Source organism: Heterodontus francisci, chromosome 14, assembly GCF_036365525.1.
Source record: "Heterodontus francisci isolate sHetFra1 chromosome 14, sHetFra1.hap1, whole genome shotgun sequence".
Classification (NCBI taxonomy): Eukaryota; Metazoa; Chordata; class Chondrichthyes; order Heterodontiformes; family Heterodontidae; genus Heterodontus; species Heterodontus francisci.
In genome coordinates this window covers 81289651-81308661 of record NC_090384.1, presented here as the reverse complement: position 1 = coordinate 81308661, position 19011 = coordinate 81289651, and the positions used below count along the sequence as shown (strand labels likewise).

Below are 19011 nucleotides of genomic sequence, written 5' to 3'. Positions count from 1 at the left end.
GTTGCGTGGATAGATTTGAGTAGCTGCGACTGTTCTCTTTGGAGAAGCGAAGGTTGAAAGGAAATTTGATAGAGGTGCTCAAAGTCCTGAGGGGTCTGGACACAGTAGATAGGGCGAATCTGTTCCCATTGGCGGAAGGGTCGAGACGCAGAGGACACCAATTTAAGCTGATTAGAAAAAGAACCAAAGGCGGCATGGGAAAAACTTTGTGGCGATCTGGAAAGCAATGCCTGAATGTGAGCTGGAGGCAGATTCAATCGTGGATTTTAAAAGAGAATTGGACACTTGTCTGAAGAGAAAAGATTTGCAGGGATATGGGAGAAAAGGCGGGAGAGTGAGACTTGCTGAATAGCTCTTGCAGAGAGCTGGCACAGTCACAATGGGCCAGATGGCAGCCTTCTGTGCTGCAGCCATTCTAAATGCATTTCTTGTCCATCATGCTGTATTACACTCAAATGTGAGGTTTATCCTTTTAAGTCATTTTCAAGTGCAAGAGCCAGAATGCCTAAGTTCTGAGTGCATCAAAGCCAGAATTGGAACCTGCAGCTAGATGAACAATTAAACTAATATCTCGCCCTGTGTGTACTTAACAACAGTTAGATGTTGTGGCCATAAAGGAACACAGTTTCATTTTAGCAGTAGAAAAATACATGCCGTATTACAACATACAGGCAGGATTTCCATTCCAGCGTCGGGACCTCGACGTCACATTCAATTTCGAGTCCCAATCCTGCACTGCGTCGGCATGTACACACTTAGGAATTTAATTGGTAAAGCAGTTAATTGCCCCAGAGTCGCATTCACCATCCAGTTAGTGGTGGCGAACATGGGGAGGAGCAGGCCCAAATTAAAGGGCAAGCAGCAGTCATTGCTGTGGTTGCTGTTCATCTCAAGAATAGAGGCTGAAACTAGGCAGTGGGCAGGGTGGACCCCGTGCCAGGGCAGCCCCACCTGTAATTCTGATGCTTCACTTGAGGTGCTGCTGGAGGCGGTGACGGCATGCAGAGGCATCCTGTCCCCTGCCAGCGGCATGAGAAAGCCTTCAAGGCAGACCAAGAAGGTGTGGCTGGGGTGACTCATGAGGTCAGCAGCAGAGAAGTGGTGAGGAGAAACTGGGTCTGGTGCAGAAAACATTTCACTGACCTTGTCTGGCAAGGTGAGTCCAAAGATAGACCCAGATGGCATGCCTCCTGGTCAGCAGTCACCAGAATGGAGAAGAGAGGGGCATCCTGAGGGTGCATAGCATTCTCCTAACCGTAGGAGAGATGTGTGCTCGGCAGCATTGATGACGCTTGCTCATAGTTCATAACCCTAGCATTATTGGACAGTAAACTACAGGGAAGACCGGAATATCCTATATGAATGAAAATCTGCAAGTGGTGAGGGAGAGTGGCATCATCCTAATGGCATCTTTTATCGTCTCGCAAGCCAAATGGGAGAACAATGCCAGGGAAAGCGAGAGGGCACGCTTGGATGATGGGGCCTCCCAACTTGCGTCACTGACGAATTTCGAGGAGCTGGCCCTTGATCTAGCCAGAGCGACAAGCCACCACAATGTTGGAGAATGAAAAACGAGAGTCCAACATAGACAGGGTAAAAAGATTTCAACATCCCAGGTTCAGGGGATGCATGGCAGTCCTCCCCGTGCAAATCGCCGTCAGTGCATAAGCTGTATCTCATTTCAAGCAGCTGAAGCATCTGTTGATTGTGCTGATTTCTCATATCCACTTTCTGTTATATTTCCCACAGGGCCAGCTGCAGTAGGGAATGAATAAAAACACTGCCGACTGCTCTGGAGTCAGAGGAGTAAGACACCTCAGAGTCTACACATCACATCATTCTTGCATTTGCTGGCTGAAACATTTGCAACAGTCTTAAGCCAGATGTGCCAAGTGGATGATCCATCTTGGCCTCCTGCTGAAGACTCCAGCATCGCAGATGCCAGTTTTCAGCCAATTCGATTCACTCCATGTGATAACAAGAAACGACTGAAAGCACTGGATACTGCAAAGGCTATGGGCCCTGACAACATTCTAGCAAGAGTACTGAAGACTTGTGCTCCAGAGCTTGCCGTGCCCCTATACAAACTATTCCAGTACAGCTACAACACTGGCATCTACCCGGCAATGTGGAAAATTGCCCAAGTATGTCCTGTACACAAAAAGCAGGAAAAATCCAACCCAGCCAATACTGTCCCATAAGTCTACTCTCAATCATCAGTAAAGTGATGGAAGGTGTTGGCGACGGTGCTATCAAGCAGCACTTGCTTAGCTATAACCTGTTCAGTGATGCTCAGTTTGGGTTCTGCCAGGCCCACTCAGCTCCTGACCTCATTCCAACCTTGGTTCAAACATGGACAAAAGAGCTGAACTCAAGAGGTGAGAGTGTCTGCCCTTGACATCAAGGCAGCATTAGACCGAGTATGGCATCAAGGAGCCCTAGCAAAACTGGAGTCAATGGGACACAGGAGGAAAACTCTCCACTGGTTGGAGTCATACCTAGCGCAAAGGAAGATGGTTGTGGTTGTTGGAGGTCAATCATCTCAGCTCCAGGACATCACTGCAGGAGCTCCTCAGGGTAGTGTCCTAGGCCCAACCATCTTCAGCTGCTTCATCAATGAACTATCCTCCTTCATATGGTCAGAAGTGGGGATATTCGCTAATGATTGCACAATGCTCAGCACCATTCGTGACTCCTCAGATACTGAAGCAGTCCGTGTAGAAATGCAGCATATCCTGGACAATATCTCGGCTTGGGCTAATAAGTGGCAAGTAACATTCGCGCTATGCAAATGCCAGGCAATGACTATCTCAAACAAGAGAGAATCTAACTATATCCCCTTAACATTCAATGGCGTTACGATCGCTGAATCCCCCACTTTCAATATCGTGGGGGGTTACAATTGATCAAAAGCTGAACTGGAGTAGCCATGTAATTACTGTGGCTACAAGAGTAGGTCAGAGGCCAGATCCTGCAGTGAGTGACTCACCTCTTGACTCCCCAAAGCCTGTCCACCATCTCCAAGGCACAAGTCAGGAGTGTGATGGAATACTCTCCACTTGCCTGGATGAGTGCAGCTCCAACAACACTCAAGAAGCTCGACACCATCCAGGGCAAAGCAGCCCGCTTGATTGGCATCCCATCCACAAACATACACTCCCTCCCCCAACGACGCATAGTGGCAGCAGTGTGCACCAGCTACAAGATGCACTGCAGCAATGCACCAAGGGTCCTTAGACAGCACCTTCCAGACCCACGCCTCAACCACCTAGAAGGACAAGGGCAGCAGAGGCATGGGAAAACCACAACCTGCAAGTTCCCCTTCAAGCCACACACCATCCTGACTTGGGACTATATCACCATTCTTTCACCGTCACTGAGTCAAAATCCTGGAACTCCCTTCCTAACAGCACTGTGGATGTACCTTGCCCTCATGGACTATTCAAGAAGGCAGCTCACCACCACCTTCTCGAGGGCAATTAGGGATGGGCAATAAATGCTGTCCTGGCCAGCGATTCCCACATTCCACGAACTAATAAAAAAAAACCTCCAGCAGCATAGATACTTGCACCTCAGTGGGTCCTCCTGCATTGTTAGGGATGGTACAGGGTGAAGTGCACATCACTTCAGAGGATATGGGGGAGGTGGAGTCAGCTGTGGCCAGTCCCCCTCAGAGGATGGAAGATAGGTGCAGCCCTGCTCAGCAGGGCGGAGGTACAGAGCCTAGGGAGTCACAAAAGATGCAGCTCTACCTGGAGAACCAACGTGAGATGTGTGACCACATGTCGGAGTTACCTGAGGCACTGCAGAGTCATGGAATGAGAATGAAGGAGTCCATTCATCTCATGTGCGCCACAATGTCTCAGTGCTTTGAGCGCATGAGCTCCTCCATTGAGAGAGTGGCCAAACTCATGGAGAGCCATGTGCAGCATTACTTAGAGTGGATGTAGGAACAGCACATTGACATGCACGGAATGCATGCCGCAGTCTGTAGCATTGATCGGTCAGTTGTGCAAATGGCATAACGAAGCATAATGTGGATGTTAGCTGCACCCAGCTGGTGTTTCCCTCTAGCAATCAAGATGCCATGAAAGGGCTGAGGTGGCGAGAGATGGTGATGAGTGGGGCCACCTCTCACGGGGCTCCATCATCATCATCATCCGCCTCCATGGATAAAGCATGTGTAGAGTTACATCATGTGACAGAGGCTTCCCCTGCAGTGATGCCAATGCAGCAGGCTTTGGAGGTGTCCACCCAGCTCTTCCTCCCCTGCTTCAAAACTGCCACCACCAGGTTTGGCTCCTCTGGTTCTTGGAGCCTTTTAAAATTTGACCGTACCGGCATCGCATTGGGAAACCAACACACCGACACAAGGGACGGGTTTAAGCAACCCTCTGCCCCAGGTCCCACCCTCTTAGTCAAATAAAATCCCGCCCATATGTGGCCTGTATAAAACAATATGTTGACCATAGTAAACTGGCCTGAACGGTTAATGGGTAAACCTACAGACAAACTGTGGTAAATATTCAAAGATGTAAGTAGCATGATACAAAACCAGTATGTACCTCGAAAAGACAAAGATTTCACTTGTATAATTAAGCAACTATACTCAACAAATAAGGTTAGAGACATCATCAAGATTTAGAAAAATTCTTGCTCAAAAGCAAAAGAAAGTGGAAATCCAGCAGAACTATAAATATCAACAAAAGAATAAAAGGTAATGAGGTGCAAAAAAGAAACTTGCAACAGCTAGCAGCGAATATTTTTGTAAATCTATCAAGAGGAAGAAAATGATTAAGTTAAATCTGGAACGACTATTTCACACAAAGGATTGTGGAAATCTGGAACACTGTCAATTGAAATTTTCAGACTGAGATTGACTTTAGTTAAGTAAGAGTACCAAGGGTTATGGAACAAAGAGTTAATTAGAGATAAGGTACACATCAGTCGTGATCTAATTGGTGCAGAGGCTTGAGGGGATGAATGGCCTACGCCTTTTGCTGTGAGGCATAGTACCTTGCCCAATTGCCATTCATGATGTGCAAGTGTAGGTAGGCTGTTCAGTCATGAGAACGAAGTTGCTGAAAACTCTGTTCACATTTGTCAACCAGGGTACACTTTATCTTCATCCAGAACAAGGAAGTAGATTATTTTTCTACTTGCACTCCTCCCTTCTGATCCTGTGGACACTGGATTCCGAGTTTATCAAATTGTTCATATCACTACATGGCCTTGCCCACTCCCCATCTCTCTAACCTGCTTCAGCCTTACAACCCTCCAGGAAGTCTGTGTTCCTTCAAATGTGGACTCTTGTGTATCCCTCATGCTCTTTGCCCCAGCATTGGGGGCTGTGCTTGAGCCATATGGGCCCTAAGCTCTGGAATTCCAGCCCTAAACCTCTCTTCCCCTCTCTTCTTTAAGCCTTTAAAACCTGTAACTCTGATTTTGGCCTGCTGTTGTAATATCTACTTTGGCTGGATATAATTTTTTTTGTCTGATTTACACCTTTGTGAAATGCCTTGGGACATGCGATATGAATGCAAGTTGTTGTTGTATAATCCATACTAGCGTAAGGACATCAGGAGCAGGAGTAGACCATATGGCGGCCTCAAGCCTGTTATGCCATTCAGTAAGATCATGGCTGATCTTTGACCTCAACTCCACTTTGCTGCCTAATCCCTATATCCCTTGATTTCCCTAGAATCCAAAAATCTATCTCAGCCTTGAACATACTCAACGATTGAGCATCCACAGTCCTCTGGTGGAGAATGCCAATGATTCAGAATTCTCTGAGTGAAGAAATTGTGATAACTAGAATTGTAGCAAGACTTCCTTACTCGTGTACTCCATTAACCTTGCAATAAAGGCCAACATGCCATTTGCCTTCCTAATTGCTTGCTGTACCTGCATGCTAACTTTGTGTTTCTTGTAAGAGTACACCCAAATCTCTCCAAACACCAGCGTTTAAAAGAATATTTACAAAAATATTCTGATTTTTTATTCTTCCTACCAATGTGAATAACCTCACATTTTCCCACATTATACTCCATCTTATTGCCCCGTCACTTAAGCTTCTCTGTCCCTTTCTAGCCACTTTGTGTCCTCCTCACTGCTTACTGTACGGCCCAGCTTTGTATCATCAGAAAACCTGGATGCATTGCTGTTGGTCCCTTCATCTAAGTCATGAATATAGATTGTAAATAACCGAGGCCCCAGCACTGATCCTTGTGACATTCTACTAGTTACAGCCTGCCAACTTAAAAATGCTCTGTTTATCCCTGTTCCCTTCCTTTTGCCAATTAGCCAATCCTTTATCTATGCTAAGATATTACCCTATGAGCCCTTATCTTGTCTAATAACCTTTTATGTGATGCGCTATCGAATACCTTTTGGAAATCCAAACATCCACAGCTTCCCCTTTATCTACCCTGCTAGTTCCTGTAGTATAATGTGGTATATTGGATATGGGTTGTTACTGGGTTAAATATGCTAATCATGCTGTATACCTCATCACAGGAAGTGATGTAACACCACATGTGTGGAATCCTCATGTAGAGGCTTGGAAGATGTAAAATCATAGTTGTAAGACATATTTAATAAAGCTCCCTTTTCTTTTAACCCATCTGACTTTTCAGATATTCCGTACTAGTTTAATAGTAAACAGAATATTATATGGTGGCAACAATAAATAGGATTGATGGAAAAGTCCCTACCTTTACCAGAAAGCTTTAAAATAAAAGTTGTGAGCCTGATTCAAGCCAAGCCATGGCCTAAGTGGTATTGAAGATTTGCTAGAAATCGCATTGCGTTGGGTCTAGCTACAAAACCAAGTAGGGAACAGGTCAGTACTCTTGTGTGCGATGGTTAACTGTGCGGTTGATATTCTCGTAACGCAAAGTATTGACGAGGAGAAAGCCACTTATGATGAAGTGATCAAAGCACTCTATTTATATTTTAATTTGAGAAAAAGTATCATTGTGGAGTGCATCAAATTTAACAAATGCACACAGCGCAAGGGGAAAGTGTGGATGCATTTATAAACAACTTATACTTGCAGAAGTCTTGAAGGACGAGCCGATCAGGGATAGAATTGTTGTTGGAGCGTTTGACAATGCCTTGTCAAACAATTTGTAGTCAAGAGATGATCTAACCCTATCAAAAGCAATCCAACTGAACAGACAAGTGGAGATCAGAAAATGGAATCAGCCCGTGGTTCGAGGTGCTGGAAAAGTCCCAACGTGAGGGACACCGATTCAGTTGAGAAAGGGAAAGATGGCGGCAAAAAGCAATAGAGACAGGAGGAGCGTCCAGCAGCAGCCCAGGTTAACTGCAGTAGGTGTGACCGAGAGACAAGCGGGAAAACTGTCCCACCAAAGAGGCCGAATGCCATTCGTGTGGGAAGAAAGGCCACTTCCAGGCAAAAAGCTGGTACAGAACATACAGAAAGGGAAACTTTTGAAAAGTGGAAAAATTCACGAAATAGAGGGTACCCACGATGTTGAAATACTTTTTCTGGGAGAGATACAGGAGGCAAGTGGAAGTTGCTGGAATGCATAAATTATTGTAGAGGGAAACAAGACACACTTTACATTGGATACTGGAGCAGCAGTTTTGGTTCCTTCCATTGTCAAACTGTGGTTAGAGAAAAACATTCTTCAGCCATGAGGCAAGAAATTATACGGGCCAGGAGGAATAGAACTTAAAGCCATAGGGGAACTGAAGGCAACCCTAAAATACCAGGAAAAAGAGATCACAAACATTATATCTGATTTACAATCAAAATTGCTCACTCGTGAGCAGAAATGCTTGTACCGACTTGCATTTGATTTACAGAGTGGATGAATTGGGAAGCAGAGAAGATCAGCCCAGAAATTTTAGAGCTGAATTCCCAAAGCTGTTCACAGGTCCAGGAAAGCTGAAGACAGCATACCATATAACCCTACGGCTAGAAGCCAAGCCAGTATGCCTGTTTACACCCAGAAAAGGTCCTCACCCATTCTTGCCAAAGGTAAAGAAAGAAATTGACTCTGGTGAAACAAGGAATTATTTCACCGGAAATGGAGCCTACAAGCTAGTATTCAGGTATGGTCCCAGTACAAAAAACAAACGGATCCATTAGAATTTGTGGTGTTCTCACACAGCTAAACAAAGCAGTTGAACGCGAAGTCCATCCAATGTCATCTGTAGGTGCGAACTGTGCTAAATTGGGGAAGAGCGCAATCTTCACGAAGCTGGATGCAAATAGTGTTTTTTTAGCAACTATCTCTAGATGAAGAGTCTAAATTTCTCACAACCTTCAACATCCCATTTGGAAGGTTTTGTTTCACAGATTATCCTTTGGTATCACATCAGCACCTGAAAATTTCCAAAGGACAATGTCAAGCATTCGGGAAGGACTAGTTGGAGTTAAGTGTCATATGGATGATGTCCTGATCCATGAATCCACTCAGATAGAACATAACACTAGAATGAGAGCAGTATTGCAACGACTGGAGTAAGCAGAACTTACACTCAATAACAAATGTGAATTCTCACAATCTGTTGTCGAATTCCTCGGATATATTATAGATAGATCTGATGTAAGAGTTGATCCACAGAAAACAAGAGCAATCAAGGAGTTTCCAGCTCCTAGGAACGTGGCCGAACTGCAGAGATTTATGGTATGGTGAATCAAGTTGGGAGGTTTTATGCCCAACCTGGCTGTAGCCACAATGTAATTGTTAAGACAAGACAATACATCGTGTTGGGAGAAAGCTCAACAGAAATCTTTCAAGAGAATCAAGGAAATGCTGATATCACCGGATGTGTTAGCTCACTATGACCCTGAGCTGCCCGCTGTCATTGCTGCTGATGCATCTTCTACAGGACTGGGAGCTGTGCTGTTTCAGATAAAGACAGATGGAAAACGCAGACCAGGTTACTACTCATCCGCTTCTCTGACAGAGACAGAACAGAGATTTGCAGTGATAGAGAAAGAAGCATTAGCGGCTACATGGGCATGTGAAAAGTTTGAAGACTGTGTTATTAGTCTTAACATTAAGATAGAGACAGACCACAGGTAACTTTCTTAAATGCAAAGGAGTTAGCAAGGATGCCTCCAATAAAAAGATTCAGACTGAGGGGGATGAGGTTTGATGCAAAGACAGAGTATGTTCCAGGAAAGCGTATCGCAACAGATGCCTTGTCTTGTATTCCAGTTGCAAGATGGGAACAAGGTGATGAATCCCATATTGAAGAGTTAAAAACTTGTGCATTGACAACAACCACAACTCTGCCAGCAACAACTGAGACTGACCGAAATCAGAGATGCACAGAAATCTGATGAATGTGCTCAAATTAGAGAGTACTACATCAAAGGATGGCCAGCATACATGCCACACAATCCTATTCTCAGACAGTACTATGAACAGAGAGGACATCTCATTTATGACAGGAGAGATTGGTCATTCTGAAAGTTCTGAGACTAGACATATCACAAAGTTTGCACCAAAGACATTTGGGCATCACAAAATGTCGAGTCAGAGGAAGAAATTTTGTTTGGTGGCCAGGTCTTTTAAAATCACTGGAAGAGATGATATCAAGATGTATCACTTGTGCTGCTCATCATCAGGAGACAAGAGAACCACTGATGTCATCTTCCTTTCCATCAAGCCTATGAAAACGTTTTAGGATTGATCTTTTTGAATACAGAGGTAACACATTCTTGATTGTAGTAGATTATTACTCAAAATGGGTAGAAGTCACGCAACTGCAGGATCATACTTCTGAAGCAGTGATAACATCGTTGAAGGAGATAGTCACAATACATGGACTTCCAGACAATTTCAGACAACGGACTGCAGTTTGCCAATGAATGCATCAAAGAGTTCACAGTATCGTATGGATTTCTTCATACCACCAGCTCATCAAGATACCTCAAGCCAATGGTGAAGCTGAAAGAGGAGTGTGTACGGTAAAAGCATTGTGGAAAAAGAACAAGAATGTTCAAATTGTACTTTGAGCTATCATTCAACCCCACTCCAAAATTGGATAGCATCATGTGAACGCCTAATGGGAAAAGACTGAAAACCCAGCTACCTACTCTTGCACATAGGGCTGGATTTTTTTGCCGGAGGCGGGACTCACAGCGTTGGACCGAAAAGTCGGGGGATCCCCACCTCTGCATTTTTTCAGCCCTCTGGAGCGATCCTGTATTCCCACCAACACAAGTCTGTTTCGTCTCACCATACCATGCTGTGTGGAAAATGTAGGACCTTGGATGTGGTCTGCTCTACCACATCTCCATATCGAATTTGGTCTTGGAGCCAAAGTATTCTGGGTTAAATATGCTAATCATGCTGTGTACCTCATCAGAGAAGGTGATGTAACACCATGTGTGTGCAATCCTCATGTACAGGCGTAAAACCATAATAGTAAGACGTGTTTGATAAAACTCCCATTTCTTTTAACCTATCTGAGTCTTCAGATATTCTATACTAGTTTAACAGTAAGCAGAATATTAGTTACATCCTCAAAAAAATCTAATAAATTTGCCAACATGATTTCCCTGACACTGAAAACCAGTTAGAGAGCAGCTGACTTAGCACAGATCATAATGAAACCTGGCACCTTCTTGATCTGTACAGGTTAATACAATGCAAAGTGCTGCATTTTTCTACTAGGTCATGAGAGCAACTACAAACAATATTGTTTAACATTGATTTCTGAGTACCTCACTGAGAGACTATGACATGAAGGAATGGATATATGTATCAGAGTTTGTTATTGGACATGACGCAGGTATGATTTTCGTGGAAAATGTAGTTTTAAGATATTTTTGTAGCCCAGGCAATCAGTATGTGTGATGTTTTACAAGTGGATATTGCCCCACTACCCAAGTATTAGAAGCATACTGCCAGAAAATTAGTAGAAAGACAGAAATTAAGAAAAATTTGATGGTTCTTCGTAATCAGTTTTTAAACTGATATCGGTGACGCTGTTTAAAGTACTTAAAGGGATATACTTCAAGGAGGCTCTCAGAAGTCGTATTTGTGAGCCTCACTCAAGTGGCTTTATTTTAGGTAAGAAAGTTAAAACTTGCCAGGTTTTGGTATTTTATAGTTCACAAACTGCTGTTTTATTTGAAAAGATATCCGGCCCTTAAATTGTTTCCAGTCTATTTTCAGAGTTGTCCCAGTTTTTACCTTAAATGGAGGATAGGCAGAGAAAACAAATGGCAGAGGCAAAAGTAGTTACACACTCTCTACAAGAAAACCTACAAAAAATGGAATGGAAACAAGCCAAATGTACTGCTGTGATATTTTTGCACAGATGACTGTGCTGTGTACCTACTTGGACAGTCCTCCTGGTTTGATCCTTGATCCTAGTTAATTGCAACTAACTTTAGACTTTAAATAATGCAGGCAGACTCCACTTTGCTTGTGTAATTGTGATAATGACTGATGTGGTTGGTCAGTGCCCATAGAATTATTCATATAGTTGCTGCCGTTTACATTTTGTAAGCTTGCTGTTTCTAGATTCTGACTGCTCTGACAGGAAGTATTGTAACTATTGAAGTGACCAAAACTCTGAAAGCCTAGGGAATTGAGATTGAAAGAGGTTGCACAGTTACAATTGCAGAAAATGTTACATTTAGTGAAATGTGAGTCCCTTCTGCCACATTCAGGGTTAGGCACAGTGGAATAACCCAGCTAAGGTCCATGTTTGAAGCACAAAACATGACTGTGTTTGTCAACACTAATCACCATGGGGTGGGGAACAGGCATACAGAGCTTAATGTAAAGTGTAGGAAAAGCAAATAAAGTCACTTAAAGCAAGCTATTAATTACAGAAAAGACTGAGTTCAGTCATAGAAGCATATGACAGCCTGATATTCTCTGGCTTTCCTTTGTTAAATAGGGATTTGATTTGAAAGGTATTGCCTCAGTCATTGCTAAAATATCCTTATGAAAGAATTTTTACAAACTCTATCCCCGAGCAATAACCTATAGCAGGAAATGAGCCTGGAACTTACAAAGAGTCTGTGTCTATATAGTAGCTGCCACTTGTGTCCAACTTAAAGCAGTGCAATCCCTTAAGACTATGAATATTTGCAGTGAGTGGTATTTCTGGGCATCAAAGTAAGATTCTCCAAGGTTTTAATTTAGATACTACGGTTACTATTTTGGACACACACAAAGGGAACATGTGGTTTATAAACCAGAAAACTAGAGGCAAATACAGGTGGTTTATTTGTCTTATGATGTTTAAATAGGAAAATACAACTTAAGATTTTAACTTGTTTCTTCTTCCAGAGTCACTGTGGCCCAAGATTGGAGTACCCCTCAAAGTTGTAAGAACCAAAGAAAACAAACTGAGTAATAGGTTCTTTCCTTATGATGAAATTGAAACTGAAGCTGTCTTGGCGATTGATGATGATATCATCATGTTGACTTCTGATGAGTTGCAGTTTGGTTACGAGGTAAGCGCTTGGTGTTTAGCGTGGAAATGTCCTCACCCCATCTACAATCTTGGTTTACATAACAAGTCGGTGAAATAATTGTGTCTTCCCTAGGTATCAATCCAATGGAAATATGTTTCTCATATCACATCATTATTATGTATGATACAGCATAAAAATATGCACATGCAGGTGGCACAAATATATAGATGGAAGATCTATTTTGTGAACCAGTTTGTGATGACATGAGACTCTAGGCAGTTGGTTGTTATTTCTTCCATTACCAAGCAGTTTCTCCTGCTCTCCACTAACCTATTCAACTCTTAAGTGCCTACTTTTGCATAGAATTTGATTAACTAGCGGTACATTGATGGCGTTCATGCAAAGGCTAATATTCTTACAGTCGGCCATATAGTTCACAAACGCTTCATGTTTCAGTATCATGCAAAAATAGTATTATCATTGTCCTATCAGGATATATATATTACGTGTATATATATAATTTTAACACCCCCATACAATGGGAGAAATGCTGATAAACTGCTACCAGTGGTCCCTGCAATAGATGGGTGAGCACAAAATAGTGCTTGAAGACACTTTGCCACCTTACTTCAATTGGTGATTTGAGGCTAATTCCACCTTTCCTATTTATCACTGACCATCCATGACATCAGGCTGCTTGTGTTTTGAGAAGAGAGAAAAAAAATGGCAGAGAACTGAGTACAGCAACAGGCCATGGAGAAGGGATGTTTGTGGTAAGATGGACGATGGTGCTGAGGGAAGCGCAGAAGCAGAGACAATAAGAAGGAAATGACAAGTGGGAAATGGATTAAAAATTGCACTATGCTTGATTCAAAGTGTAATCTGAAACTCCAGCATTCACTTGAAATTAATTCAGCTTTAGATAGATGCAATCCAGTAGCTAAAACAATTGCAAACTTCCCTATTCTAAATGCAGGCTTGATAATTTCACGAAACTAATGAGCAATTATCCTACAAGCTCACTGCAAATCAGCTTAATTCCATAAATCTCATCATGCGAGTACAGCTATACATTCAAAATTGATGGGATTGTCAGCATTAAAAGGACTGAGAGTGTTGCAATATTTTTGATAGATAGAAATAGTAGATGTATTCATGAAATAAATGAATAAAGTGCTTGTTGTATGAAGTATTTAAAGTCTCTCATTTTGTAAGAAATCAGTGAACCATCTAAGAAAATCCTCAGTTCCATATAATGGAATATGTTGGGATTAGAGACAAGGAGATCATTTGGGAGATAGGAAGTGGAGGAGTGATGGAGAGTGAGCAGGATGGTAGAAGGAAAGAGGATTAGAGAGCAAAAATGGACTGTAAAGTATAGGGGACTAAGGAAGAGAAGTATTAGTAGTGAAGACTGGTTGAAATGGAGGGATAGAGGATGAGCAACAAGATGAACGTAGCAGGTGAATTCAAGAACAAGAGTACAGAGATTTTTTTTTAAATTTGTTCCAGGGATGTGGGCATTTCTGGCAAAGCCAGCATTTATTTCCCATCCCTAATAGCCCTTTTGGAGGGTTAATGTTTTCCATTTTTCACATTTTGCAGATCTGTGCCCTACAGCTTTTTGCAAGTGGTACGACCAAGTTGGGAGGAGTGCACTGTCTTTTCTAGCTCCACTTCTCCACAGGTCACAATGTATATTTAAACATTTACCCAGTGACTGATACGTTCAATCATGGACTCTACTCTTTATCCCAGAATAAAATACACCAACCAGGTTAATTTAATAAACAACAAAATTATCGGTTTATTATAAAACAAGGCTCAATCAGTAACAAAATGAAGCATTAACACACATTGAAATATGAAAGGTCCCTTTTTACTTTAGCCACACACACGCGCGCACACACACACACACACACACACACACACACACACACACACACGTGGTTAACTGGAAAAAAAATTCTTTTTAGAGCTCTATTACAAAAAAAGACAAAAGGAATACTTTGGCCAAATACTTGCTAATTCTTGAAGAAAAAAAGAGAAGATCTGGAAAGATGTCACCTTTTCTTGGTTTGGCGTCCCAAGTACGTGTAGACGGCTGTCACTGGGTTCTTTCTCTGGAGCAATTCATTCAGGCAGCGTCGAGGATTTATCCTGCAGGTTTTTCCAGCATTTCAGGAGAAATGTGGTAACCGGGGTTTCAGACAGGCCGTTCAGGAAGAATGCATCATCAATTTCTCTATTTCCTACACTCGCTTCTAAGAGCTTCTCCAGAAGATGGAAAAACTGGCAGGCTTTTCAAAGAGATGGAACAGGCTGAGCTGGAGTAACTGCTGTGCTGGCTGTTATTTTTTTAAACTCCAATTTAAAACACTGTCCCTACCCAAACAATATCTCAAGAATCAAGCCTGCTGACCCCTATAAATCTTGACCTGTCACTTCTCTGTAAACATCTCCCCCAAGACTAAAAGCCCCTGCTGGGTATTTATCTGAAGACAGGCGACTTCCAGTACATGTTGTTTGCAAACAAGACCCCTCATTCCTTTCAATGACCCCAGTGAAAAAAAATCTAGGGAATCCTTTTCAGTTTTCCCAAATAAAACGCAAGTCCTCCAAATTTAACGAAAAATGGAAGCACTTTCATAACACAAGGTATCGTGAATGTTCAGAAATGCTTTTATTGTGTGTAACATCCCACTTTCTTCCTTGTTCGTTCAAACAGCATTCAGGTTAAGGCAACATTTAAAAATGCTATACTATACTGATGTCACTTATGGGGGAACTTGATGTTCACTCAGTTACATTTCGAAAGTAGCTGCTGTAGTGGATTATAATTCTCGTACTTATTTGGGGCTATCCCGTATCAGATGTGCTTCTCAGATGATAACTCTCAACTTGAGGTTGAGACAGATCCCAAAGACAATTGAATGGGTCTGTAAGACTGATCTAACTCTCCCCAAAGGAAAGGAACCAGCTGAGAATGTTAGCGTCCTCCTGACAGCCTTTTTTAACGAGTTTCAGCCAGATTATAATAGCACAAATATCTCTCCGGGAATCTCTTTTAAAAAAAAAGATCTCTCCGGGAATCTCTCCTCAGTAATGTACCTGCCCACTAAAGAGTCTACCAAGACAGGTTCATGAGATAGTGATACAGAAGACTGTGTGAGACAATAAAAATTCTAATTTTATATAAAAGTGATTTAAAGAACGAAACATGTAATTCACAGTTGGTGAGACAGTCAATCGCAACATTACCAGTTCTAGGAAAAGATAGAAAGTACAAATCTTCTCTCTAGTAGAGAATTCAATTTTTAAATCTACATATTGCAGTAAAATATTTAATTAGGATATTCATCAATTACTAAAGTAACATTTACTTTAAGTCCCCGAGGAGAAGACTATAGAGTTAGTGAGATACCTCTGACCCAATTAAAGGGAGAATTATCATCGCCTTACTCCAATAGTTATACCTTTACTGTGAAAATGTTGGAGTGAGCCCAATGAATCTAAAAATCCAATGTGTGCTACTAATATTTATACTGTTTTAAATAAGTTACATAACTAATTTCTTACATGTGGGAGTGTTACCTCGATTGCAAGTAAGTTCGTCCCCTTTATTTCCCAAATAAAGCTGTATAATTGTTAATTTCTAGTTAAGATCCACCTTCTTTGATTCCTAAGAAAGGTTGTGTAACTAATTTCTAAGTAAACTCTGTCCTTCTTTGATTTCTAAGAAAGATTAGCTGCAAGTATCATGATGGTCAGTGTTTCATTAGTCATTTAACTGTGTTTCAAGATAATTCAGTTTTGGGGTTTGGTTAGGTTTGTCAAAAATTCAGTTGACTGTGGTTTAGGGCTATCAGCATAAAACCATGTTATCAACTATTACACTATGGTACTTATTGTGACAGTTTTCAAAACTATGTTATCAGTGTTTTACCATGTAGTGAGGCTTGTGACTTTTGGGAGTGAATACTCCTTATCAGAAGGTGTCTTTATGGTTCTAAGATGAGGCAAGTTTTTTTCACTGAGACTTTTAGTATTATAGAAATTAACTTTTTTCTAACCTTTTAGGAAAACGAACCCCTTTTTTAATGTTTTAATTCCTCATATGAAAATAATTATTTTAATCTTATAACCCAGCATTATGACCAGATTCCTTCACATTCCAACATCGGTAAGATAATGTTCAGCTGAACGCTACAGTATTCATTTCATGAATTTCATGTTTAGGTAGAGGATCTGGATCGGCGCAGGCTTGGAGGGCCGAAGGGCCTGTTCCTGTGCTGTAATTTTCTTCTTTGTTCTTTGTTCTATGATGAGCCTTTCTAATGTGTCTTAGTATTAGGATTTTCTTTAGAGCAAGGACTGAAAGTCTTAGTCAAGGTTGAGGCACAGCCATGTATATGTGTTAAATTATATTTATTGAGAGGCTGAATGAGAAATTAGGCTAACTTTAAAGTCTGGATTAGGAAGGGGTAACTTAATATAGGAATAATAGTTCGATTTTTCAAAAGGGGAAGAGAAAGTGAATGCAATGCAAGATACATTTGATAGTTATATTGCCAGTTTTTAAGAAGGATAACAGAATAAGAGTTGAAACTGTCTTAATAAAGAGTGGCTGAAAATTATATTTAAATCGAGATCACTTTAAATCTGTACTCCTGGCGCTATTTGTCAACTTAGTTTTCATTTCAAAATTGAGAGAAAATATAGGAACAAAAAGAAAAGGAAACTAAATTGTGTGTGATTGGTTAACAGTAAATGTGTTCCACAGTACTGTAGCCAGTCCCATATGTATTCAATAAAATTAGATAGCTTGTGTGAATACTAAAAACCCAAGAAAAGTAATGCTCAAAATCCAAAATTATGATGGCTACTGCCTGAAACAAAAAGCTTTCTTTCCCTTTAGGAAGTTGACTAACCAAATGTTCAATTTCATGTTATTTGGCACACCTGTCATGAAGGTACTTCCATTATTCATTTTTTTGAGGACTTGTGTTTAAAAGACTGGAAAATACCTGAAGTTGCCTGAACTTGTTTTTTTTTAAAGAGTCACTGGAAGGACATTTGGGACTTTGTTTAAAAAAAAAACTTACTGGAAGTCACATGTCTTAAACTATGTAAACAGCTGGAGCCTTATGGACTATGGAACTGTTTGGACTTGGAGAAGTCACATGTCTGGATTTATGGCTGTCAGGTGTTTTGGTTTCACTTTTGGATATTGTTTGGCATTCAGTTGGTGTATAGTCTGCAGAGGGAAGCAACCAACTCATCTTTTGCCACCTGTGTTAAAAAATTCTTCTGTGAATCCAGTGTGATAACTGAACCCACTGCTGCAGTAATTCTCCCAAAAAGCCTGCAGGACTACTGGTCAACGTGTCCTGAACAGAAATGCTTCTAAAAGGATCCCAGTGACAACCGCACGTGTCTAGTGACACCCGTCTACGTGTACCAGGGTGCCAGACCGAAAGTCATCTGGAACATTTCATACCTTATCCTTTTTTTCTTCAAGAATTGACAATAACTTGGCCAAAGTATTTTTTTTAATCGATCTCTGCAGAGCCAGTTTTTTTTTCTTTAACTGGTGTATATGTGTGTGTGTGTTAGGTTATTTTAGAAGGATAGATATTTATGCTTTCATATTTAAAACTGTGTTGATAAGCTTTGCATCTTTATTGAATAAGTCTTGCATAGGTGCATAGGAAGATAGGAACAGAAGTAGGCCATTCAGCCCCTCGAGCCTGTTCCGCCGCCATTCAATGAGATCATGGCTGATCTGCTTGTTTTATAATAAATCAACAATTTTGTTTATTAAAGAAACCTGGTTGACTGACTTTTATTCTGAAACTAATGTAGATAAAGTATATAATTGGTCGTTTCGGTAACTGGGTAAAACATTTAAATATATGTTGTGACCAGTGGAGTAGTCCAACTAGAGAAAGACAGTGCATTCCTCCAACCTCGGTCGTAACACACCTCAGAGAAAAAAGTTGCCAGTTTTGCAAAAAGGACAATTCAGTATACTTGTCATAAAAGAAATGGAGCATGAAGAAATATACTGAAATCTGCTGATTGAATTCCTCATCATATTTTCTGGTTTTCCCTCAGCCAACAGGAGTTAGTGGATGGTGTTAATAAGCTTAACAGTTTGGCAGTAAATATACTTTTATTTTGTATTTGATTTTTTTTTTTAATGATGCTCATGGTCAACTGTGTTTCAGCAGGGTAATGAAGGCTTACTTTGTTCCTATATAAATTCCTCTTTCTGGGGCTGGACTTGCAAAAATATTGCATTACCAAGAGTGTCATTTCCTAAAGTGATTGCTGTAACGGATACAGGGTAGTAAAAGCAAGTGGTTGCAACTTTGTCGTTGTAGGAAACTTGTAGTTTACAGGAATATCATGCTGAAACTTTAGTTTTTCTTCTCCATTGGTCATAGACTGGCAAATAAATTACATTTTTTTATATGTTCTATTTATATAGCAGAATTATGCTTGGAACTGAAGTAACACTTCAAATAAAATTAGGTATAAGCACAAGATCTGTATAAGTGTAGGTATTTTTTGTACCGAATTTGACC

The 19011-nt window shown here is 41.1% G+C and overlaps 1 protein-coding gene across 3 annotated transcripts in view; it reads left to right on the top strand.

Annotated features, from left to right (window-relative positions):
* The window catches only part of ext2 (exostosin glycosyltransferase 2), a 231496-nt gene that overhangs the window by 177668 nt on the left and 34817 nt on the right, over positions 1–19011 (top strand). For all 3 annotated transcript variants that reach the window (XM_068046470.1, XM_068046471.1, XM_068046472.1), the window contains exon 10: positions 12294–12460. In XM_068046470.1, the coding sequence (XP_067902571.1) occupies positions 12294–12460 (167 nt within the window). The remainder of the gene's footprint in view (positions 1–12293; positions 12461–19011) is intronic.